Raw genomic sequence first — 26,748 nt, forward strand, 5'->3', positions numbered from 1 at the left:
AATGCAGTTCGTCATCTTTTCATGGTCATCAGATATGACCCATTTGGATGTTCAGAGGCTCCGTAGTGAATGTCGAAACACTGTCATCTTCAACATTGATTCACCAGTAAAACCCATGGAGTTAGGTCAATGACAGTGGCTGGAGACACTTGTTTTATGTTCAGATAACGATATATTTAATGAAAAAATCCCTTTTTCTTCACTTTTCTCTGTTTTGATTTAACAACCATTGAATTTACTGAGTTTCCATGTACTTCTAAATTAAATCTATGAAATTAAATATAGGAAAATACATGATTTAGAGTGAAACATGCAAAATACAGAGGATAATATTATGATAAATGATGATAAATCACTTAAGGTTAAATGTAGAGACAAATTCATTTGGAAAGTGCCACAAAAGTAGCATTGGGTCTTTATGGGTTAAATCCAATGCTGATACAATGATAAAGTGGTAAGAAAAAATGTGACTATATGTTTTCAATGTTATCCAGAGCACTGACTGACTGGATACAACATTCATAAGCCTTTTTTGACTGACTGATCATTAGAAATGAACATTTACAGTTGTATTTATCTGCTTGTATTTCATTTTTGCTGTAAATTAATACTTTTTCCAAGTATCAGTTACCAATCTCCCTGACTGTCGATCGGTACCAGCATCAGTCCTGAAAAACCCTGTTGGTCGACCCTTAGAACAAATGTTTTCAAGACTCTTCATATGTTTATCTCTCCCACTTGAACTCAACTTTTGTTTCTCGTTCTCAATCCTCAGACAGAATAAAACCCACGCTTCACATTCCTCCACCAGGAGAAATATTAGTATTACTACTCAGTCTTTGTTTATTCATTCTTGTATGTGTTACTCGAACTTTCAGGTAAAACAACAACAGGACCTCACACATATTTCCAGTGCCCACCCATAACGTTCCTGTGTAAATTGCAAGCTTTGAATGTGATGAAGTGTTGGAAGTGCGTGTGGAGTTGGTGATAGAAGTCACACTCGTACCAGATATGCTCATAAGTGTCATCAAGCTGCTCTTCGGGTATTAGTTTGTTCTAGAATAGGGGTCGCCCAATGTGGCTTTTGCACTGCCAATATTTTAAGCTCAATATCTTTCAGCGTCATCTCAACCATCAACATTTTTTCACACTGAACTGGATGGATTATAAATTAGTACTTGTAAATAAATAGAAGCTCTCTTTTCAGATCAGTCTTTATAGGCTATTATTCATGACATGCAACCATCAGAATCAGATGGGGGGGGGGACACATTGCTTGAGGCCTTTTCCACAAAATCCTCTTGTTCCCGATTTTGTTCAGTCTAGGATTCTTGGTGCTGTCTAGGAAACTAGCCTGTGGCTCTGTACAGCTTAAAATTAGCAGCGCAAACTGGAATGGCAGCCATTCCATGTTGGTGGAAAAAAGGCGCAAGAGTTTTCACGGCAAACCATGGATTTATTAGAGCTTGATATAGGACCACCACGTGGACCACCCCTTGGACTTGACCCCAATTCCACCAGTGGCTACATATGGTATTGCAATGAAATAAATAATAAAATAAATCAAAATTTCCCATAGACAACAATGATTGAAGAGGTGTCTGAAAAATTGCTGATTGGTTACTTGCTGCAAAAAAGATGGAAAACGACTATTTAATTGAAGTTTTAATGAAGTGAAAGTCATTTTCAGAAACTGTCTAAATGACCAAAAATATGTTGCTGTTCACAGTATGAGTACTCATTGGTCTGGTTGGGAAGGTGTAGTTGGGGGCAGTCTTCATGTACATTGTGTCGCATAATATAATGTTATACAGAAAGTAAAATGTAAACCAGAAACCTTTTTTGTCTTTAGCACCACTGAGCAGCTTTCTGGTCATTTTAGGATCCAATATCCAGTTAAAATAATAAATCTATGCGAGTTTGGAACTACTACTTACTCAGCTGGAATAAGTGTGAATATTTCCATCGTGCAGTGGAAGGATCATCATCCTCCTTCCTTCCTCTATCTGTGTGTTATCACTTTGAAAGTCCCCCTTGCTATGTGAAAGAACAACAACTTCTTTGTTACAATTACTCCCTGAAAATGGTAAGTTTTGACAAAACTACATCTTTTTAATAGCCATTTTCTTTTGTTTGGATTTAATCATTTCAGTACCATCACATGTGTTTTATTCTAACAAAACAGTCTCTCTCCTGACATTGTTTTCCTTATACATGCGCGCCCAAGAACCAGCAAAACTACTCCGATAACTCTTACCCCTATTCCAGACTGATAGTGAACTGTGCCGGACCTATCTACAGCAATGGTGCGGTAAAATGTGTGGATAGATCTGGATATGTGTGACCACATCTGCTCTATAAAGAGAAAACATGGTGCTACAGCCAAAACTTTACATGAATTTTGCTTCTTATATCTTATTTTCTTATAAAACAAATTGTTAAAATGGTGAATAGCTGGATCTGATACTTAGCAAGGCCAAAAATTGTTGAATACTTAGAAAATATTGAGAAAACAAAAAGAAAATTGAAATAAAAGTTCTGCTATCTTGAGGCAGGCCTATGAGTAAAGGTCAAAGGCAGCGTAATGTGACCCCAGTTGTCATGACTCCACTGCCCTGCTGGTCAACCTTAGAAATCACACACGGTCAAGACTCAAACACAAACACATCCTGACTGGGCAGCATTCCTGAAATATCTCTGGGATTCTTAGCTGTGTGGCTCCATACCAGTGCATAGATGAGTGCAGACAGGGTTAGATATGCAGATGACAGACAAAAACTGATGACAGATGGCTACGTAAGTCACGATGTTTCCCTGGAAATCCAATCAACCCTTCAGTACTGGTATCATTTATCGCCTACTTGTGCCCACAACTTGTCTTCGATACTTATTTTAAAAAGTGTTTTAATCCACCTTAGTCTCCTCCTTCAGAGCATATAGGATCAGACTAATACTGTAATCATCCCTGAACAGTAAACATGTGCACACAGGATAAGGATGTAAAACAGCATCATGTGGCAGAGGACTGAGTGTTCATCTTCTTTCTCTTGTGCTTCTGAAGACATGCAAATTCTGTTCAAAACACTCATTAGCAACACAGATTACTCCATCAGACAATAAAGGGGGAGCCGTTCACCCCATGCACACATAAAGCCGTACTCAAAATCCCAAAAAATGCAAATACTGTACTAACTACGTGGATGCTAATTATTCAGTTTAGTATGTTAATAAGAAAAGCCTAAGACACAGTGATGACAGCAAATTGCTTCTGCTTTGCATGTGTGTGATTTGCATTAACCCACTGACACAGTTGCATTTGCTTTCATGTTTCTTAGACCCCCATCTTTAACTGAAACTTAACAGTCTTTAACTCAAAAATGAAGCGTGACATCATTGAGTCAGGGAGGCGCATGTCGCGGTGCTTTACGGCTTTAACCAATGGGGCTGCTGCCTGCGGGGCATCCTGCTTTAAATCTGTTTATAGCTGCCTCTGCGGGGGGCTCGGGCAGTTGGAGTCTGGAGTCAAGAACAATTAATGAACTCCACCCTCCACCCTTCTTTCCTTTTTACCTCCTGTCACCTCCCCTCTTGCTCAAACTGGGGGAAGCCCTGTTCCCCATGGGACCCCTCCTCCTCCATTAGCTAATTTCTGATCAGCTGCTCCCTCCATCATTTATTCATACGTCTCCCAGCGCAGATGCTGACGGTAGCCTTTAATCATCTGATTTCTCCCCTCGGTAACCCACCCACTCAGCCCCAGCATCCCTCACCCCATGCTGACTTGGAGCACCGGCTGCACCATGTGCTGAATCCAGACGTTACAGTAACAACGGGGACACAAAGAAATGTAAAAGGAGCACATACTAAATCAGACAGCTTGATTCTACATGCAGTACATGAAAGACATCTAAAAACGGTAGGGTTTCTCCAATACTTCAATAGAGCAGATATTAAGAGCTGATTCATCATTATCATCATCATACAAAGGATTCAAAGGATTCAAAGCATTTTATTTGTCATGTGTACAGTAAAGACACAGGTTTTCCTGTCCAATGAAACTCTTACTCTGCTGTCCACACTGAATGCCAAGAAAATTTAAGATAAGTATAAAAAATATAAGTATAAAAATTGAAATAGAATAATTTGACTAGTAAATTAAAACAACCAAAACAGTGGCATTTAAAAATGGCATGCAAAAGAAAATGAGCATAAAAATATTTTGAAAAATATATAAACTACTATTACTAAGAGAAAAATATATATTGAAAAAAATTTGCAATATCTGGGTAATTGTGCAAACTGTCAGGGGTAAATGGCATACAACATGTGCAAAACTGCCTGACATAAGTAAGATATTAGATGTGCAAGAATGTTAGAGATGAACAGTGTGATATATGTATAAGGTGCATAAATGTCATGCAAAAAATATATTACAGGAGCTGTTGACTGAAGAACTGACAAACATAAAAGATACTTTGTCAAACCTGAAGCTGACCTTAGTTTTGTTCCTCAAACCACATGTCTGATCATGCATCATGGTCTCCAACTCTTCCACTTGCTTCTCATAATTTGTCACAGTTTGTCAGATCCTTTTGTCAACCTCTTGTTTCTACTGCTCTTCATAAATGGCTGCATTTTGTTGTCATCTATTATGTATTCATTCCCTGATGTTGCACATGCACACATAAATATTCACTAAATCTGTTTCCATTACACTTGTTGCCACTTACCTTTACTGATGCACCATGTTTTCCACTTCTTCAGACATAAAGGTTTTTAGATTATTTCCAATTGGGTTTTTCATGTGCAAATTAAAATGGGATAAAAACAGCTGAATGGAAGTAAACACATTGAGATGAGTGCCTGGTGGTTACAGAAGCTGTGTTTTTTTTATTGTATGCCTGTAAGATTGTTAAAAAAAATCTGTTGGATTAAGATGGCTTGCTCTTAAAACCTCCTGCTGAAGACCGTTTGTGAACTGCCCTTTACCAGAGTGTTCTAATGGATCTGCTAGATTGAAAAGCAAATAATTTAAGATTCATCTGTATCTGCACATAATATACATTGAGATTTCATAAACTGGTTTTCCTTTTCATTCCCATTTTTGTTTAAAATTCTCAGAGGTGGTTTATAGGCCATGCAACATTTTCCTCACTTAAGAACTTGTGGTCCAGGACCCACAGGGACCTTTGCCCAGATTCCCGTCCCAGCCACAGTCAGACCACTTGTTTAATCTCACCAGCTAGTTGGCAGATTTCTCCTCTTTCCCCTCAGTCAGCATCTAGAAGATTTGGGTACAATCCCTAAATTTGGCTTTTTTCCCTGTTAATGGATAACACAATCAATTCTTCCATTGTTTTCTTTTTTTTTTTTTTTTTTAAATTATGCGCCTCATTATAAATCATATGCCCATTAATAACAGATTGCAAAAAGGACAAATGCAGTTACTGACAGGTTTTTGTGTATATTTTCATACATTTTACAGTCACATGCGGGCGGGTGAGTTTGTGGTAAAAATGAAGCTAAGATGTATCTGATTAATTTCTTTTTGAAATACACCCCCATGCTGATGTCGATAAGTTGACCTTTTTAAGTGCAGGAAATTCAGACCATCTTTAGGGCGGTTCCGCTGTACGGACACGCTCAGTAGGGTCAAAGAGGTTTGTGACCAGACCTTATGTCTTTCTATTGTTATGATAATGCTGTTGTGTCTTGGTATTTGAGGGTTAAGTTGAGCGCAGGAGAAGGGTACGATATGTATATGAAAAAAAAAAAAACCCAAGAGACGTGTTGTCGGATGCTTGCTTCTAAATAAGATGCAGTGGGTCTGTGACACTTTAGATTTCTCTCCGTCTTAGAAGAACCTGATTCTAGATCTTGCAAAGTGGACACATGGGAGATGGGGTATTTGAGAGACAAGTGAAAGCAGCAGTGGCTAGAGTTTCCTTTGGATGGTGTTTGCGCATTTTCCTGGTGGATACGTTCCTCTGTTACATTTATCCTCTTTCCCGGTCAGGTCTTGTCAGGAATCCAACTGAATCTACTCATCTCCTACCAGGCATCGGGCCTGACCAGCTGACGGCCCGACCTGTGGTACCAGTAGCCTTTCACTGTTGCCTTCTGGGCAGCCCTTCACTCACCGCTCCCTGAAACCTCACTACGATCCAAGAAATTGGCCTATCATAACTAATTGTTCTACCGTGTCCAAGTCAGGCTGAGTTAATTAGCTTTCTTTTGTCCAGGCTGATACGATCACTCGATACTGGCTTCGCTCATGCCATGCCAGACGGCAGAGAAAGACCAGTGGCACCTTGTACTGTGTATGCCCTTAAATATTTAAGGCTTGTTCATTAGCAAATCTCTGAGCTAGATGTCATTATACAAGCTGCAGTAACTGAAGCCTCCAATTCGGGGACCACATCATTCAGCCGAAGTGGTTTCTGTGTCAGAGAGCATGATGGGACGTCGGCGTGCACCCTGTGTTGGAGGGTCAGATTACCATTGTTAGGCAGTTCTGCCTCAGCAGTGCTACATGCACTCACTGACATGCAGCATTAAGAATCTGAAATGAGCTGGAGCTGGAAAAGTCATGGCAGCGGTTCAGCTGTGCTCTTTAATACCTCTATTAAAACATCTGGTTACCAGAGGCACGGGAGTCAACTGATACCTCATAATTAAATCCACGGAGGACTACCCTTCGGAACCAAATGAACTTTCCAATTATTATGCAAGAAGTGCTACTGTTTCAATGGATTATTCAGTTTAATCCAAAAAAAGTGTGGGGACTTAACACTTGTATGCTTTTGTTAATGTGTAGTCTCATGAGGCGGTACTCGTGCCACTTTTGGTCCCAGCTGGCCTTTGTTTGGGGTATTTCCGCCTGGTTAACTTCTGAGCGCTCAGTCAGAGGAGGTTGTCTTTGTCCTAAGTGACGACGCTGTTGAGGATAGAGGGGACAGGGGGAGGAGTTTAGGACAGACCATCTGTTGCTGAGACAATTCATCTCTACATTACCCTTCAGAGTCTTTAGACACGTGAAAAGACACAAACAAATGGACAAACACATCTGGTGTAGGCTTTCCAGAGCCTTAGGGAAGTTCTCCACAGTATTATTGTTCTCTCCAGATGACTCCTCCTAAAGTTACTTTACATCATGTATGTGTTCACAGTTATGACATGACATCTGGATGAGTTCTACTTCAGAAAGACCAGGCATTGAATACTGAGTACTGATGAGCAGAGTAAACACTGAAGAGTTCAAAATGTCTGCTCTAAAATGTGTGGATTTATACATTTTTGTAAGTTTGATTATAAAGCCTGGTGGATATTTAAAATTAGTCACTTAGTGCAGATGCAGTGAACTCAAGCCAGCATTACAGTAGTCTCTATGGGTCAGCATTTCTGCTCTACCTTGTAATCTCATTAAAAAAATCAATTTTGATTTACATTCTTGGGTCTCCCAGTCACCACAATAAAATGCTGTGATTGTATATTTCTGCAAATCCAGATATGTGTAATCTCAACTTCACATATCACTGAAGGATCTGCATCTTTTTTGCCAGACCAGAGGTGGATGGAGAATTTAAAAAAGATCCACCGAAGACTGAATTTCACATGTCATCTCCCATAGGCTTTTAGATTTAGGCTATACAATACTTTTGTCAGTGTTAGGAAAAGATCACGGTTTGGTTTAAACATCACTAAATGCATTCTGAGTCATTTTTACCACATCTTTACAGATTTTTGTGTATTAAACCAAGTTAAGATATCTTTACTATCCTCATGTCTTAACCCAACCATAAAAATGATTAAGTAATCTGATATGAATGTAGTTATGAAGCACCATGAACAAATAAAACACTGTAAACAAGATATACATGCATCAATAAATGTTTATACGAAATACATTTTTGGTTCAAAACTGTTTGGACAATAAGTTTTTGTCCTTTCCCTTAAAGTACAATCATAATGTTTTATTCCTATGTCTGCAATTTCTTTGTTAAAAACATATACTATCATAAATGATCAAGAATTGAATCTGTCTTTTGAAGACGACGAGATAACCCACTGACAAAGTCCATCTATGAATGGAAAATTTCCACATACTTTAATATTTGAGTCAGTAAGATTTCCTTGTTGAAGCAACACTAGGATGTGGTTTGGAAACTCCTTCTATTATGAGTTATCCCACTGCTCCTCATGTCATAGCTTGCCCTGTGTTTTATTCCGGGTAACATTGCATTTAATCAACCTATTGTTATAACTGACTCATGTTTCTCCACTGTTGCAGTCATGGCTACAAAAAGCCTCTACATGATACCAGTAATATTCTAATACATTCAAATCTCTGTATTTTCCAGTTACATAACAGTAACTGATCTTCTTAGAATTTATCGAGTAGACAGTATTAATCTTGTAGTTTGACCTCAGAGAAGCTCACGTGAAGCAGCTTTTCCTTGATCTGGTACCAGGCGGACGCAGTCGGTCGCTGCTGTGGCAGTTACCAGTTGGATCTTATTAAACGTGTTAATGTGTGACCATGTGGCAGAGAGAACACCTCTGTAACATTTGTGTCCTGATGTTTCTGTTTGTCTACCTCCTCTTCCAGACAATGGGAGGCGGGGCATAATCAGGTGGCTGCACCCTTCCTCTTCCCCGTCAGCCTCCTCCTCATTTACACTACCCCCTTTATCCCACTCACCGTTGTCCCCTGTGGTCTGAGGAGCTACATTTAGCTGTGCTCCATTAGACGACTGAAGGAGAAAAAAGTCCTTGATGATTGAAGTGGGTTAGACTGACTGTCTGAGTGGCCATTTGTCCCACAAAGGAAGCCCCAATAAGGAAAAAACAAACTCAGTTATCATTTGAGTGACTGATTAAGCTCATTCAATAGACTTTGGATTTTTTTTTATCTGAATTTTTTGTTGTATTTGTGATTCAGCAGATTGAATTTCACATAAACATGTATTGTATTAAACAGAAGCATCTTGATCTTTGTCCTGAGCATGATGGCAAACACATTTGTGCTCCATGGATGAGAGTGTGTGCACACGTGGCAGCCTGTTGTTAATAGTTAATGAGGATTGATGTCTGAAAGTGGTGACCTTGTATAAGGTTTCCTAGTGGAATCCATGCATATTGATCTCTTCAGTTTTATGCTTTGTTGGATGAACAATTCCTGTTGCTCTATGTTCCAAGGCCACCTTAGTGGAGGTGCTTCTGATGATTAATGATGTTGATTTGTTAGTGACAGATAAACCAGAATTTTTACAACACAGACGCTTAAGGTCAAATTTATTCAAAGTGAACATTGTATAGATCTTCAACTGAAAATTAAGATTGCACAATATTTCGCATTTGCATTGTCATTGCATTTGCAGGGCATGAAATATCAAGTTTTTGCTCCAAAGTAGGATGGATGATGCATTTATGATGAGTGAACCAGTGTGTTACACAACTTCATTTCTCTTCAAAATCACTTGGAGGTGGTGTGGTGCTGTAGTAGTTAGCACTTTCACCGCAAAGTTAAAGGAGTTTGTGTTTGATTCCCAGTGTCTTGGCTTCATCTGTTGTTTTCCAGATTCCCACACAATCAAAAACAGGAATAGATACTGTAGGATAATTCTGGATCTGAAGTTGGTCCCCAGTGCCTTCAGTGGCAGCTCACTGCTCATAATGTGCTAAGTGATAATGCTAATGCTAAGGGCTGTGTGTATTGGGTGGGTGGATAAAATACAGAGGCCAAATTTCCCTATGGGGTTAATAAAGTGAGTTAACCTGTAGTTTTTTGAAGAGCAGCTCATCTGCTTTTGTGTCAGCTGTGTTGAAACCAATAAAGCATTAAAGTTCAAAAGTACATGGTTTGCACTAAATATAAAGTTCATCTTTGTGCAAGTACCTACACCTACAAAATCATCCTAGTTGTTTGGGCCAACTAGCAAAAATACTTGAATCTACGGCATATTGGAGAAAAAAAAAAAATTTCAGCATCACACAGCCCTTCTGGAAATCAAAATATGTTAATAAAATCAACAACAAGTACAAAGCTAAAGGTTCACTATCAGATAACTTATAAATAGTTCAACTAAAGAAACCAGTTGCATGTCAGACCTCAGTCTCGGGCTGCACAGGCACCGTTCATCATCCACTTCACTCAAACACAGCTGCTTCTATAAATGCGTCTTCCTCCACTGTAAGGAAATGACAATCCGTTTGAGCAATCAGCCTGAGATTCCTGTTATTGCTCCTGGATACTGAGCTGCTAACAAACACGTCAGTGACTCCACACCGACTCAATACACAAAGATCACCAGACCACCCAGATCAGCTGTAGTACCGGCATTGAGCTCAGCGACTGGATCGATTGATTTGCTGATGTGACAAACAGTAATCTGAGGCCATATTTCTGGATTTTATAGGATAAACCAGCCTGTGCAATCGAAGACTGAATGCTGGTGTGGCAGTTTAATGAAGTGTATACTCTTGAGTGGTACTTTGAACGTGTGACACACCCTCTGCATGCAGCTCTGGCAAACAACTTTTCTCCACTAAAAGGGAATGATGGTTTAATAAGAGGATAGCTGTGCCAGTTTGGTGTGGTGACGGAGCAGCTATGCACCACAGAGTAGTGAGCAATGCTGAGAAAAAGGGCAAATGGAAAAAAGATACTAAGAGGAAAAAAAAAGCAGAGGGTGTGATTCCTGCTTTTCTAGAATAAACACTGCTGTATCCTTGAACTGAGACGCCACCGCTTGCTAAAAATCCCTAAAAATAAAAGTCATATTAAACCTAAATACAGCCTGAAATATTCTCCAGTTTTCTATCTCTAGCAGACTCTTGGGTTAATACATACACAAAACAAGAGCATCAGCTGAAATAGTGATTGTAATGCAAATATCCAGTATTTTCTAATGGAGCAGATGACTTTTATACGTGTCCAGATGCTAATGGTGTTGTGCTTGCCTTTGTGTTGCAGGGGGCCCGAGTCTGGCTGAGACACAAAGAGCAGCTCCTCCCCTCCACCGTCAGCTCTTGTGATGATTCAGCCCTGGTCCTTACCACCGACTACGGGAAGGTAAGAAGACTTCCAAGGCTAACGGTTCACTGTAAACTGTTATTTACAGTCATCAACAAATGTTTAGTCCCATATACTCGAGTTAAATTAATACATTTGACTGCCTGCTAAGCATCCTAATACATTTACAAGGTGGTAGTTTTTCATTAGGTCAGTGTTTATGTGAGGAGGTTAATTGTTTGCACACATGTTTCTCTTCTGGATTCTATGATGGGATCAACACCTTTTGTAATAAACTAAGAATGACAGGAATGGGCTTCTTGTGACGAGCCATTGGCCTGAGCTTATCTGTTTGGCAGTGCATGCTGGTCTTTGTGTCTGGAGGAAATCCTGTGTGTGTCTGTGTGTGTGAGAGGTGGCGAGGGATGGTTAAAATAATAGTTGCTTGTTTTATACGTATATTTTGCACACAGTCACCTCTTCTACAGACTCAGACTGGGCTGTAGGTCTCTGTCTGGTCAAGGCAATAGGAAGGAATAGGGCAGGGCCTGAGGACTTATTCTGTCCACGGGACACTGATGTATGGCATTATTTCAACTTTAAGCCTCCGGCAAAGTAACACAAGCACAAGCCTGCAGAGAATTATTACCCATTTTCACAGCTTCCCTTCACTGTGTGGTGCAATCAGGTGTCTTTCTGCACCTTTCTTTGCTCTCTTTTCAGCATCAGAGTGATCTGTAGATGCAGCTGTTTAAAGTGAAAAGGCCTTTTTTTCCACTGAGTGCCATCTGTCAAACACCAACAAACCCAGCTACACAAAAGAAGCATGTAGCTGGTGTTCATAATGAAGCACTTAGCTGCTAAAGAGCCAGGTGAAGAGAAATAACTCAGTGTGGAACAAAGAAAAAGCTCTTCATGTCTCTCTAAGGCAGAAGGAAATATTGGTACCCTTGTGGTATTTTATTGACCATCAGTAGCTTTTAAATGATTTATTTATATCCATAGATTTTTCGGCCAGACAGTGGTCCATTATGTCTCGTCTATATTATAATCTATCCTCAGCCAATCAGACTTTATGTATATGGAAGTGAGTTCTTTACATGATGACAAAATTGCACTGTATCAGTTAGTTTACAGTAGTGCAATATATCGCAGTATCGTATTGTAACTAGTAGAGAGGCTTTAGGTCAGGGGTGTCAAACTCATTTTCTTTCAGGGGCCACATTCAGCCCAATTTAATCTGAAGTGGGCCGGACCAGTACAATAACAGCATGATAGCCAATAAATAATGACAACTCCAAATTGTTTTAATGCAAAAAATAACATTCACTTATGCCAATATTTACATTTACAAACTATCCAAACAAAAAGGATGCGAATAACCTGAAAAAAAAAAAAATTTGTTAAGAAATGTGATTAAAATTTTGTCAATATTCTGCCTCAACTTATCATTTATACATATATATCCGATCTACAAAGGCACAAAACATTCAGTAACAGGCAGAATATTGTTAAAATGGCACTTAATTTACTTCAGACATTTCAGGTTATTCACATTTTATTGTTAAAGGATAGTTTATTAATGTAAACATTTTCATAATTTAATGTTTTTTGCACTAAATCAAAGAGAAAAAAATGTGTTGTCATTATTTATAGGTCAGTATGATATTATTTTTGAGTTTGATGCCCTAACTTGCACTTCGCAAATTCATCCCGCGGGCCGGATTGGAACCTTTGGGGGGCCGGTTTTGACCCCTGGGCCACATGTTTGGCACCTGTGCTTTAGGTCATGTGTCCCCTTTTCTTAACATTGTGTTGTTAAGGCATTCATTCACTCATTTATTTAAAACCACAGAGAATATTTGATAAAATAAAGTAAATATAGATAGAACATGAAGCACAAAGGAGTAGAAACATGTAACAAGACATGGCAGTAACAACTGCAAAAGTTACCACAGTTGTACGGTGCTTAAAAAAACCAACAAAAAACCCCCCCAAAAAACAAGCAGTAACTATAGTAAAAAAACTCAAAAGTAAAAACTTAATAGAGTTCTATAAAAATAAATATTCCATAGTTTTTTTGATTAACACTTTTTGCGCATGCTGTCACATTGTTGGATGTGTAATGTCGCATCAGTCAAACTCAAACCTGTTATGTTTCCACATTTTTGCTTCATGTTAAAGGAAAACTCACAGTCTTTTAATTTTCCATGACTCTTCCACAAGAGAAGTATGCCTGATGTAATGATTTACTTAGATTTAAGCATTCATACATACACAGAGTTTGTTGTTAGTGAGTGATTTGCAGGACACCTCACTCATTCAGGTTTTTTTTTTTTTTTTTCCAAAGAGAGCTACAGTATTGAAGTCATTAGGTGAGAATATCTGTAGTATATATATATATATATATATATATATATATATATATATACAATATGTGTGTAATGTATATTGCAGTACATAGTATAGTTGAGTATACTATTATTAAGATATTCAGATGCAGGACTAAAGGACTAATGCTTCTTTTCATTCTGGCTTTGTTTGGTTTTGTCTGTTTCTCTTGAGCTGCAGGAAAAGGGAACTTCCACCTGGGGATGAATAAAGTTAATCTATATCTGTATTAACACATGTCATATGGCTTCAGTTTGTTAATGCTGTACTTCTCCTTGTATTGTTTTGGTTTACTCTGACCATTTACTGCTGGATATGTTTGTTATGCTGGTGTAAAATCCATATGCACTATAAATGATTCAGTCTTTCCATGGCTGAGTTGAGGCCTTTGGAGCTTAAAGAGTTAGAACGGACATAGTACAGAGAATATATGAGCTCATCTCCTCAACCATGTGTTGTCAGACAGCAGGGGTGAGTGACCAGCGGAAACATCATGTATCACAGCCTCCACAGATTCTCGAGGTCAGAGGCGATGACTCAGACCCCACTCGTATTATTTATCGTCCTGCGACCACTTCAGGGAGCTGTTTAAAGTCAGAGGGTATTTCAATGTTCTCAGAATGATGGAAAAGAACTGACATGTGGTTAACATGACTGGACTGCAGTGTGGTGTGCTGAAGCTGCTCACGTTCTCCACATGTTTGTTTATAATCAGGGCCAGGCACATGGATATCTCCTCTCTGTCCAAATCCTAAGAATGACAGGAATGTGAGGCTGGAAACCAGTGTCTCCACCTCTTATTTGACTTAAAACAGCTCCTCTAATGTCTTGTATGCCGCCTGCCTTTGTCTGTGTTGTGTTTTGAAGTATTCATGTGCCATGTCAGATAGTGGTTTGGGGATTTTTTCCCCCTTGAGGGTGCGATATGTACGGTGGCCGACAAGGGCCAAACACATTGCAATGGCTCGATGCGTCTCAGTTAAGAGAAAACAGCTGCAAGCACAGAAATGATGCAAATTCTCTAGGTATGCACGATGCTGATACCACTTTAAGGTATCGGTGTGATACTCAGCGTGTGTACTTGTACTCATACCAAGGTAATTATCGTTAGCAAAAACTAACGAAATGATGAAAACTAGAATTGTAAAAACATTTTCGTTAACTGAAATAAATAAAAACTATAATTAAAAGAGAAAAAAAACATAACTAACTGAAACTGTATTGTGTGCTTACAAAACTAACTAAAACATATAAAAATTATGGATAAAATTTCCTTAGTTTTTGTCTTTGTCAATGTCGCATTGATACAAAAGCGATTTATTTACCTCAAGCAATTTTAGCTAGTGATACCATATGATATTTAGCGGTCTGTCACTTCTCGTCACTTGTTGTTTAGAGTCATCCTCTGGTCCCCACTCTACCTGGAAACATGGAGACTAAAGGTTGGACAAATCAGCAGTCCTGTCTAGGATTTATTTGAATATGATGGCGAAGAAGATAAAAGATATGAAAAAACTAAAACTAAACTAAAACTAAGCATTTAGAAAACAACAAAAACTAATACAAACTAGCAAACCTGCTCTAAAACCTAATTAAAACTAACTGAATTAGAGAAAAAAAGTCAAAACTAAATAAAACTAAACTATAATGAAAAATCCAAAACTATTATAACCTTGACTCCTACTCATAAAAGTACTCCAATACAACCACACCGATACCACTTACGGCAGCGTGACATTTGCAGTTAAATGCAGCAGGTACACGGCGGTGGAGTAATGTCAGCAGTGTGGAGATTTTTCACAATGAAATGACGGTGACAAAAGTAATGCTGACAGCAAATAACATTAAAGACACAGACGGATACAGATGGAGTGTTCTGTCCATCCTCTGTGTACATTCCATCCGTTTTCCAGGTGCTTGCGGCTGCGAACCCAGACGGAGAACACCACCAGGAACCGTGGAGGTAGAGGATCTGTTCAAAGAGAAACTGTGTGAGTTAGAGAAAAACTACTGACAGATTTATGACAACTACCCTCATCAATATCAATATCAACATTAGTATCCACATTAGTGTTACCTCTGTCGTCTCCATGTTTGTTATTATTACTGACTTTCTTCTTGTCAAAAAACTTTATTTTTTTTGGTGGTATTCAGTCAGTATGGTTTATTAAGAGTGGCACCCCCTGGTGGATTGATTGAGAAATGCTCATTCCAATTCATTAAATGACAACGACAATAAAGGACATTTTCAAAAGTAACTAAGAACTGTAATGGTATTATTAAGTACTCATTTTGGTACTCAGTACTCAAATGTAAGTACTTATACTTGTACTCGGTCTGGAAAAAAGTGGTCTCGGTACATCCTTAAAATTCACAAACTCAAACACAAGTCTTAACGAGGTACAAAAAGAGAAACGTGGTGCAAATGAAAAAAATGCACTGCAACAAACAAAAACACATGCATAATTATCAGATGCTCTGTAAATAAAGAAACGACACAAACCAAGAAAACATCTGCAAACGAAAAACGCTGCATAACCAGTCACTACAACTGTAGTGCTCCAAACCTGCAGGGGGCAGTGTTTATAGACAACAGACTAGTGTCAAATATAATCAAATAAAAGTCACATGACCGCACTACGCTGTAACTTCAATTTGTTCCCACTGTAGTTTGAAACACTGTCAGTCAGCTGTTCTCCGTCTCTCTCTCTATCCTGTGCGTCTCTGCATTGAGCTGTTCTGCTGACAGCGCCCTCTACAGGTTTGGAGCACTTCCATCGAAATGACTGGTTATGCAGCATTTTTTTGTTTGCAAATTTTATCTTGGTTTGAATCGCTTTGTGCTTTGCATCGTTTCTCTATTTGCAGAGCATTTGATGATTATGCATGTGTTTTTGTATCTAGCGGTGCATTTTTTAATTTGCACCACGTTCCTCTTTTTGTACCTCGTTTAGACTTCTGTTTGAATTTGTGAGTTTGCATCATTTCTGTACTTGCAGCTGTTTTTTCTCTAACTGAGATGCTTTTGGCTGTTGCAATGTGTTGGCCCTTGTTGGCAACCGTAGATATACAGGGTGGGGAAGCAAAATTTACAATGAACATTTAGTTGTTTTTTCTCAGCAGGCACTACGTCAATTGTTTTGAAACCAAACATATATTGATGTCATAATCATACCTAACACTATTATCCATACCTTTTCAGAAACTTTTGCCCATATGAGTAATCAGGAAAGCAAACGTCAAAGAGTGTGTGATTTGCTGAATGCACTCGTCACACCAAAGGAGATTTCAAAAATAGTTGGAGTGTCCATAAAGACTGTTTATAATGTAAAGAAGAGAATGACTATGAGCAAAACTATTACGAGAAAGTCTGGAAGATACTATTAAAGAAGAATGGGAGAAGTTGTCACCCGAATATTTGAGGAACACTTGCGCAAGTTTCAGGAAGCGTGTGAAGGCAGTTATTGAGAAAGAAGGAGGACACATAGAATAAAAAAATTTTCTATTATGTCAATTTTCTTGTGGCAAATAAATTTTCATGACTTTCAATAAACTAATTGGTCATACACTGTCTTTCAATCCCTGCCTCAAAATATTGTAAATTTCACTTCCCCACCCTGTAGTATTATCTAATGCACAGCGCCCTACCTTAAGTGCTCATCTTGCAGACTGCAGAATCCAAACCCCAGCATGCCTTTTACTCCTTACAGTGTCTGCTTTAATAGGCTGACCTGTCTGCTGCCACATAAACCCTCATATCATCATCCATCACTGTCTTGTCTCCACTAACCTGACGCTGACCCATAAGAAACAACAGATGAGCTGAAGAAGGGAGCTAAATGTCTTGTGCTGGTGTTGTATGATTGATGTGTCCATGTATCCATGTGTGGGTGTTTTCTGTGACCAGATGGCACCAGCTGGATTAACAGTATGTCAGTTATCCCCAGAGGGACGCACATGTAAAGAAAAGCAGGAAGAGGGTCTGTCACCTGAACTAAATAGCTGCTGCTGGTGATGTCATGTCTGTTTTACTCAACAATATATTGAGGCTGAACCGTGAGTGTATGAGGTTTCTGCATGAACACATTCATCTTGATTATGCGCAAATCGTTCGAGATGTACAAAACATATTTAATAATTCATGATTCCACTGTCAGGGAAAATTGAACAGATAGGTATTGCAAAATCTGACTCATGACAAGGGCTGAACAATCAATCGATATATCCAAAAATATCTAATAAAAGCAGCCGCTGTAATGTTTTGTTAAAGGTAACGTGTGCCACAAATGAATGTAAAATATGGTTTTTCCAGATGTAATAATACAGATACAGATTAATTTTATTGATCTCCAGGAGGAAATTCACTTTCTTAATCAGCTTGATAAAATAAAAAGAAAGAAAGAATGAATCATTGGACTGAAGTGTTAAAATGAAATGATGTTAAAAATAAAATGGTGTTAAAAAGTGTTTAAAAAAATAAAATTAAAAGAAAGGAAAAATAGAAGCATAAAAATCATATTATTTTTTTAAAATTATTTCCAGCAAGATTAAATGGCACATAAGGTATTATTCCACCACAGGTTAGTTTTATTTATATTGTCCAATATCACAAATCAGGGATTTAACTCAAAGGGATTTACAATCTGGACAATATACAACATCCTCTGACCTTAGACCTCAGCTCAAGTGAGATAAGAGCCCTTCATCTAATACACAGACAAAAGGGATAGATAGATAGATAGATAGATAGATAGATAGATAGATAGATAGATAGATAGATAGATAGATAGATAGATAGATAGATAGATAGATAGATAGATAGATAGATAGATAGATAGATAGATAGATAGATAGATAGATAGATAGATAGATAGATAGATTTTATTTATCCCAAACTACTAGGAAATTCCAGTGTAACAGCAGCATGACACGCATTCAATAACAATATAAAACCACAGCAAACATGAGTAAGGACAAATATAACACAAGAGCAAACACTGTACACTATAAATTCCAAGTATAAAAAGATCTGAGTAGAATCTGGATAATAACTCTAATGTGCTGAATATTAGATACAGTGATAGAGTGATGATAAGCAGCTTCAATGGACAACATAATATCAGGATCAGTCAGAAAAGTGTCAGTTGTTATAATGTTTTTACATATCATTCAGCTCTGCTTTTCATCAGATTGTATCTTTTATTTCACTCGTATCAGTTTATTGAACAGGAGGGAACATGTATTTGGAAAATTATGCTTTTGCGTAGGGATGTAATGATTACCGGTATAACGATAAACCGCGGTAAAATTGCAGACGGGTAGTATTACCGTTTAAATTCTAATTTTCATGATAACCGTGTTTGATTACCGCACTTTTAGGGGAAAAAACCCAATGTAAAGCTATGATTTTATGTCAAATATTTGAGTATAGTTTTAATTTATTACAATTTTAATTTTATGTTCCTAATATTTGGAACCAATATTCACTTGTAAAGTCTTTGAAAACGTTCCTTAAGCATCTTTGTGTTATTTATGCAATAAATTATATACATTTTTCAAATTGGATTTTATATTTTTTTTGTGTTTTCTGGCCTTTTGTGTTGATATAGTAGGTTAAAGTGAAAAAAATAATAGGCAGATGATATAGATGAAGTTGTGCTGAAAAAAAGATACCAAACATGGGTATAGTAAACATTTGTTTTTATAGTATATAAAGGCAAAATCAAAAGTACTCAAAAACGGCCAAAATAGGCTCCGATCACTAGGGGTTAATACTTGAATGTTTCTACAACAGAAGGTACATTGTGCCTATTATTTTATTTTATTTTTGTATTTTATTTTATTTTTTTCAAAATCCAACTTGGTTAAATTATTTCAGTGTATGTACCTGTACTTTTTGAACATTTTTAGCACAATTTCAACAATTCCGCGATAATAATGATAACCGTGATAATTTTGGTCACAATAACTGTGATATGAAATTTTCATCCCTACTTTTGCATGAAGTAAAAATGTAATAACTAACATTGCAGCTACTCTATATGTTTTGCTTTTACAAGTTGTGTTTGTATAAGATGCGCCTCGATCAGTGAAACTCGAGCGGACTCTGTATCTGTTTAGTCTCAGAGGATTAAAATAGGTCATTGATGGGCCTTCAGTCTATTCTGGATTATTGGTCAAAGGAGCTATTATGCGAGCCTTTATATGAGCTCAAAGAAGTCAAACAAACACCATACTCACACAAACACTGCAGCATCTGTGGCATAGAGTGTGATGAAACATTTCTCATGTGAGTTTGCTTTAAGTCATATTTGTGGAATATCTGTTTAAAGACTTGCACTGAATATTTGAGCTTGTAAAAATGATTAAAACAAGGGTGTATGTTACTAACTTGTTTTCAGCATTAACACACCTCCTGAACCCCCCCCCCGCCCCCCCGTTTCCCGGGGGTCTGGGTGGGACCCCCATTCACCAGATGGATTTACTGTGAGACAGAGTGAGAGCCAGAAAGAAGGAAAAGAAACAGAGAAGCAGATAGAAACAGCCAGCGATAAACAAGACAGTGTTTGTGTGTTCTGTCCATGTGTCATTTCTAAAGGCCTGTGCAGATCCCCCAGTAAAACATGAACCCACTGAGCCAGTGAGCCTGACCCCGCCTCCATATATGTGAATATTCAGTAGATCCGCTTGAACAAAGCAGGACCAGGGTGTGGTTTCAGTCAGGAGGAAACAAAAGGGAAGAAGAGTGTAGCTGCAAGTATAAGACTAAAACATAACAAACTGATATCAGCTCATTTATTAAAAAAAAACAACAAAAAAAAACACCATGCATAATTGTGTCTTTTTCCATTTTTCTATTTTCTATTTTTTGTTTATCAGGAACTCCAAATAATAACAGTTGTAATTTGAAATTCATTTATTAAATTGGTCTTTTTTTGTATTTTCATGTAGTTTTTTTCAGTTTTTTTCAGGCATTTTTTAAAAGGAGGGAAAGAATTAAGACAAACAAAAAAGAAAATTTAGTACAGGCTGAAAAGATTATCATATGTTTGTAGCATCACTGTCCTGTGAAAACCACCTATCTCTTAAAATGTGTGTTTTCAGCTTCGTGGCAATTCAGTGAACCCAAGATTTTTAAGGGGTTTCTTTAGTGTAAGAGACAAGAAAATGTTCTCAACTCATTTAAAAACATTTTTGACCTAATCACATTAATACAGATTTTATTTATTTATTTATTTAACCCTTTCATGCATAGTGGTCACTACAGTGGACAGCTATTCTACTGATGTTCTCTTGTATATTCATGAATTTTGTTGTTTTAGTTCCATATCAGCCAACATGCATCATCCCATACACTTCAGTTCATATCATTACTGTAACTTTGCTGTTCTTGATAAACCTGATCTGCACTAAAATGTTTGAGTGTAAATCAAACGCTTGTTATTGTTATTAGACTGCAATTTTTTAAACAAAATGTGTTTCTTTTTACACATTATCTCCATGAAGTGAGTAATGACTAGTATTAGAGTATGTTAGAATGTGAGAAAACATCAGATTAGCAGCTTTAAAAAGTCTTTAATTCATAGATTTCACACAGTATATCAGTAAATACACGTGTACTGGCTTCAAAAATTAAACCCATGGTGTGCAGCTGCAACTCCATGAAAAATAGGTTCATAAAAAAATTTTCAATCACATTGGTTTTTTTTTTTTAATGCCTAAAGAAGAATAAAAACACTCTTGTTTAAGGCACTCATAATTCATGCATGAAAGGGTTAAAGATATTTTCACCTTCTCTTTACACTAGACTGCAAAAATAATAAGAAACCCCTACAAGACACTCAGATAAACCATTATTTCTGTCAGACTTTAAACTACAGATGCTGTGGACATTCAGATAATACTGGATGCAGCAGATGCAGAGGCTTTAGTCTGTTATGAAAATGAACAGCAAAGATAAATTATAATATTTAACTCCAAGTGTTTGGGCTGTTGGAGTGTATTCTTATGTAGATGTCGCTACAATACGTGTCCATCATTACATTTGTATGACATCATCAACTTCTCAATGACAATGTGACACTGTATTTTCCGTCTAATCCAGGAGGGGTTTTATTCATTTTTATTTTTTATTTTATTGGTTTATTTAATAGGGACCATGTACATTTATGAACATTGCTGTATAAAAAAAATACACCTTTGTAAATGTGCCAGAATTGCTAAAAAAATAACTACTTTTCATCTGCAGTCCCTAGTTTTAATACTTTGTTTAGCCTGAAAGTGCAATATTTAACATTCATGCTCGAGTCCTTATGTGAGGTTTGTGTTGGGGGATGGTTCTCTTAAGCTAACTATAGCTAATGTTGCATACAAGTGGAGTTTGCTAGCAATGACAAAAAAAACAGATTCCAACACAAACTTCATGTAAGCATACAAGCATGAGAAAATCTTACAAACTGAACCTTTAATATGACCTGTTTTATTTTACGGGATCGTTTTCATGTGAAGGAACTGTACAAAAAGCAGAGAAGTAAGAAAGTTTGTAGTGCTAGTGTAACCGGTGGTGTCGGACTCTGCTTTGTGTTTTTTAAGGGCGAGACCCGCACGTAAAACTTTGGAGGCAGCCTCCGTTTATTGTTTTTCAGCTTCTGACAAAAGTGGCATAAGACACAAAAACCTACGGTCAGCAACCCCCATAAAACAAGCTCCTCTCCCATAGAGATGCGAAACAAAAGGGAAAATACATTAAATCAGGGGTGTCAAACTCATTTTAGTTCAGGGGCCATATTCAGCTAAATTTGATCGGAAGTGAGCCGGACCAGTAAAATAATAACATTATAACGTATAAATAATGACAACTCCAAATTTTTGTCTGTGTTTTAGTGTAAAATAACCCATTAAATTATAAAAAGTATTTACTTTATAAGCTATCCAAAAAAAAAAAAAAAAAAACAAACCCTGAAAAAACTGAAATTTAAATAAAAAAACGTAAGAAAATTTTGTGCAATTTTTACAATATTATTCTTCAACTTAACGTGCTTAATTTTCTTTAGACATTTCAGGTTGTTCATATTTGTTCAGGTTATTCACATTTTAGTGTTAAAGGATAGTTTGTAAATGCAAATATATTCATAATTTAATGTTATTTTTTTGCACTAAAACAAAAAAAAATCAAGTTGCTAATTCTCGATTTTTTTTGCTTTATTCAAGGTTTTTTTTTTTTACTTAATTGAAGATTTTTTTTTTTTTTGCTTAATTCAAGATTTTTTTTTTTACTTAATTGAAGATATTTTGGCTTAATTCAAGACTTTTTTACTTAATTGAAGATTTTTTTTGGCTTAATTCAAGATTTTTTGCCAAATTTGAGGGTTGTTTTTTTTTTTTTTTGCTTAATTGGAGATTTTTTTACTTAACTGAAGATTTTTTTTTGTCTTAATTGAAGATTTTTTTTTACTTAATTGAAGATTATTTTTTGGCATAATTCAAGATTTTTTCTTTAATTCACGCTACAGTTTGCTACAGACTGTGGAATTTTTGCACTTGGCAAAAACATCCCAGGGGCCGAACTGGACCCTTTGGCGGGCCGCATTTGGCCCCCGGGCCGTATGTTTGACACCCCTGCATTAAATTATTTAAACAAAGTACAGCATGCCTGACAAAAGTGGCATAAGACACAAAAACCTCTGGTCAGCGACCCCCGTAAAACAAGCTCCTACACAAACCAAATGATACAGAAATGTGTTTCAGCACATCATAAGCACCTCATACAGTTTGAACTAGCCTGTTCATTTTAAAATTAAATTTGCAGAGGCTAAACCAAAAATTTTCTCCGACTGCACAGCTGCTTACCTCTCCCATAGAGATCCGGAACAAAAGGGAAGAGGTAAAAGCATGAAAGCTCTAGTTATAGCAGGTAGTGTCACGCTGTAAATTACTCGTTGGGGAACAGACAAGAATAAAAACTTCCACATACTGACTCGGAGGCTCATAATGTTAGGTATTAACCAAAAGAAATGAAAATAAAATGAATGGATTTTGTGTAATTATAACAAACAATACACAATATCCTCTACATACCCACATTGCTGTGAAATAATTGACCCTGTTACAGTAGCATACTGTTTTTGAATATGTTGTGTTATGGCATATTAAACAAACAGTATGTTGCATCCAGCCACATGGGGAGAAGCAGTTCTAGTGGTGTTAACATCAGCCATTATTAGGAGAAGACTGATCTGTACGCTCCAGTGAACCAATCAATTACCAGTCACATGCTGTTGTAAGATGGATTACTGTAAAGCTGAGTCAACATGTGAAATGAACATTGGAATAATATAGGATCTATTGTGCATTTGTTGGAATTATGATGCCACTTTAACTCACCAATCTCCTGTGTGTTCAGGATAAATATATCTACTTGTTTCAATAATCAGTGCAGATTTTCAGCTGCAAAAAAATCAATACGTTTTACATCACCGTTGTTGATTTATGACAAAGAGTTAGGCTTTATTGGCATGTTGACGAAATGTGTCTAATGGACACAATCTGAGCATTATCGTACCTTTTAGGACTGAAATGGAAATAGATTAGTTTGTGTCTAGACCATAATCTGCTCTCATATTCCATCTAAGTCTGCTTTCAGTGAAATCTGTCTGATGTTGTTTAGAGTGAATTATGTGGAAGCAAATTTATAAAGAGATGAATCAATATTGATGGGAAAGTGGTAAAACAAAGGAATGTGAGATGTTTGATGGGGGGAAACTCCGTCTCAGTGTCTCGGGTGTTTCAAGCATGAAAAAAACCCCTCAGGCTCAGTTAGTGACTCCAGAACTGAAAATGATCTTTAAAAGTGGAAAAAGATCAGATCATGTGGTAAAAACACAAACACCATTAATGTCCGCATATATACAGACACATCTTTTATAAACAGCAATTTATCTTATCTGACTTTTATATTTTGGGGAGCAAAGAAAACCAGAGCTGGAAGCAGCCATATTTGTTTTCCTTATGTGTAACCTGAAGGTTTTCACTGTAATAGAGACTGTGTTGTGCACTGTACGACCAGATAAGTTGAGTTTACTTAAAAAAATTTGAGGAAACTGGTTGCCTTAAAATATTTAAGTAATTAGTAATGAAAACTTGAGTGTATTAAACTTAAAAGGTTGATTTGAATGGAACTGCTTTTTTAAGTACAACACACTAAATGCCAAGTTAATTTAACTTAAAATTTGTTGCAATGTCAATTGCTTTGTATAATCATTAGACTTAATATCATCAATTCATTGTACTCAATTCCAACTTGATTTAAATTAAAATCTTTTGCAATATAAATTGTAGTGATGACGTTCACGAACGACTCGAATCTTTTGAACAGCTCTTTGAAATGAACGATGGGAACTGAGTCTTTGTAAAGAGCCGTTCATTTTTATTTTTATTTTTTTTCGATTAATAACAGTGATTAATCACTGTTGTGTTTTGTGCATCTTTTTCCGTATGTTTACACACATTTATTGTTTTTATTCTGAGGGAAAATGCACTACAGTTGTTAAGGTATTTAAGTAATTGCAATGATGAATCGCTTTTGTGTTTTGTGCATTTTTTCTGTATGTTTACCAACATACTGTTCTTGTTCTGAGAATTGCACTATAGTTCAGGTATTTCAGTAACTGCAGTGATTAATCACTGTTGTGTTTTGTGCAGTTTTTCCATATGTTTACACACATTTATTGTTCTTGTTTTGAGGAGAATAAAATGTTATTTCATAAGAAAATGTTTTATTTTCTTCTTCATTTTTAGGCTACAGACTAGTCCACATAATGAACTGTGATGGTTTTGGTCAAATTCCATCATTTGCTTAATGTCACCTCTCATGTCATGTATTTAGCCCACACATTTGAACTATTCTTTTTTAAGGTAAGATAATATTTACTGCCGTGCCAATTAAACACCTTTAAAATGTAATGTCAATCATTACATGTAGCCTATTTAGTCATTAAAACATTGGTGTTTCAAAATAATACAAAAAACATAGAACAAAGAGCCAGTCTTTTGAACGGCTCTTTTCAGTGAACGGCTCCTGATTGAACGGCTCCCTTCAAAGAGCCAAAAGTCCCATCACTAATAAATTGCTTTGTGTAATTTTTCAACTTAATATATTGTAGTGTGGATGGAAGTTAGACAGGAAGTTAGCTCAATGTAATTTGCCAGTACAGGAAGTGCTTTAAATTTGGCAAGGCATAAAGATTTATATCCAACAAAAACAACTGTAGATGAACAGGAAAGCCATTGTTTGGCCTATGGCTCTTACTCACAGTGCAGCTCTACAAAAACACAAAAACAAACACAAAAAGGCCAATAAACATCGCCATACACACATTAAGTCAAAATTAACACTAACACCACAACCCCGGTGAACCCCTGCACATATAAATAACACATTTTCAACAACATGCCCAATACCCACAATGCAATGCGGACATAAAAAGGTGTGGTCATGACGAACACTTCGTGATTTAAATCCATTCAACTTAAACTTTTTCATACTTTCGACTATGTCTACAAATCAGTAGAATATACTTAACATTTTATAGTAATGGAATAAAACTTTAAGTACATTGAAATTAAAGCATTTTAGTAAATACAAAGTCTGGGCTTACAGTGTGGGTCTGCTGGCTCTCATTATTATTTATCTTGCAGATTAGTTATCTACGTTAAAGTTTTTTGCCTTAGGCATTGTAAAATAAACTGAATATTGACTGATGAATTGTGTCATCTTGAGTCGAACATGTGCAACAACAGCAAATCCATTTATTTATATGGATTCATACTCGGTGAAGCCTCAGATTAAGATTAATTGATTGTTGATTTGCTGGTTTCTTTGAGGTTTGGTTATTTATCATCAGTTGTATCATAAGCATTCATTGGTGTAATGTTATCACATAAAACAGATTTTCCTGATAGAGCGCAGGCCGTAAACACATCTGTTTTCATGTGGGCACAGGTGTGGTGAATGACATCAATCAGATTAAGTACCAGTGATGTAAGTGATTGGATGAAAATGATAAGGCTGATTAAAGATGTTATTTGTGAAAAACCAATCTGATTTACTAGTTTTGTCATCCCTCTGTGGTGAATCTGAGCCAATTTGCCGAAGTGAAAGGGTGGGTCAAAGCTGAATATTTAGGGACAGCTGGCTGTAAATCTGCAACCTTCTGCTCCATGGATGACATCACTTCATCCTTTCTCCCTAAGGCCCTCTCCCTTTCACAAACCTTAATACTACAGAAATATGCAGCCGGTTGCTGATGACCGCATTGTTTTTATGCTTTTTTTCTCAGCAC

At 36.9% G+C, this 26,748-nt stretch overlaps 1 protein-coding gene across 1 annotated transcript in view; it reads left to right on the forward strand.

Annotated features, from left to right (window-relative positions):
- The window catches only part of myo10l3 (myosin X, like 3), a 100,110-nt gene that overhangs the window by 10,806 nt on the left and 62,556 nt on the right, over positions 1-26,748 (forward strand). Inside the window, 1 exon segment of the mRNA XM_030124661.1 lies at positions 10,979-11,077. Coding sequence (XP_029980521.1) covers positions 10,979-11,077 — 99 coding nt within the window.

The sequence above is a fragment of the Sphaeramia orbicularis genome, chromosome 21 (assembly GCF_902148855.1).
Source record: "Sphaeramia orbicularis chromosome 21, fSphaOr1.1, whole genome shotgun sequence".
NCBI classification, from domain to species: Eukaryota; Metazoa; Chordata; class Actinopteri; order Kurtiformes; family Apogonidae; genus Sphaeramia; species Sphaeramia orbicularis.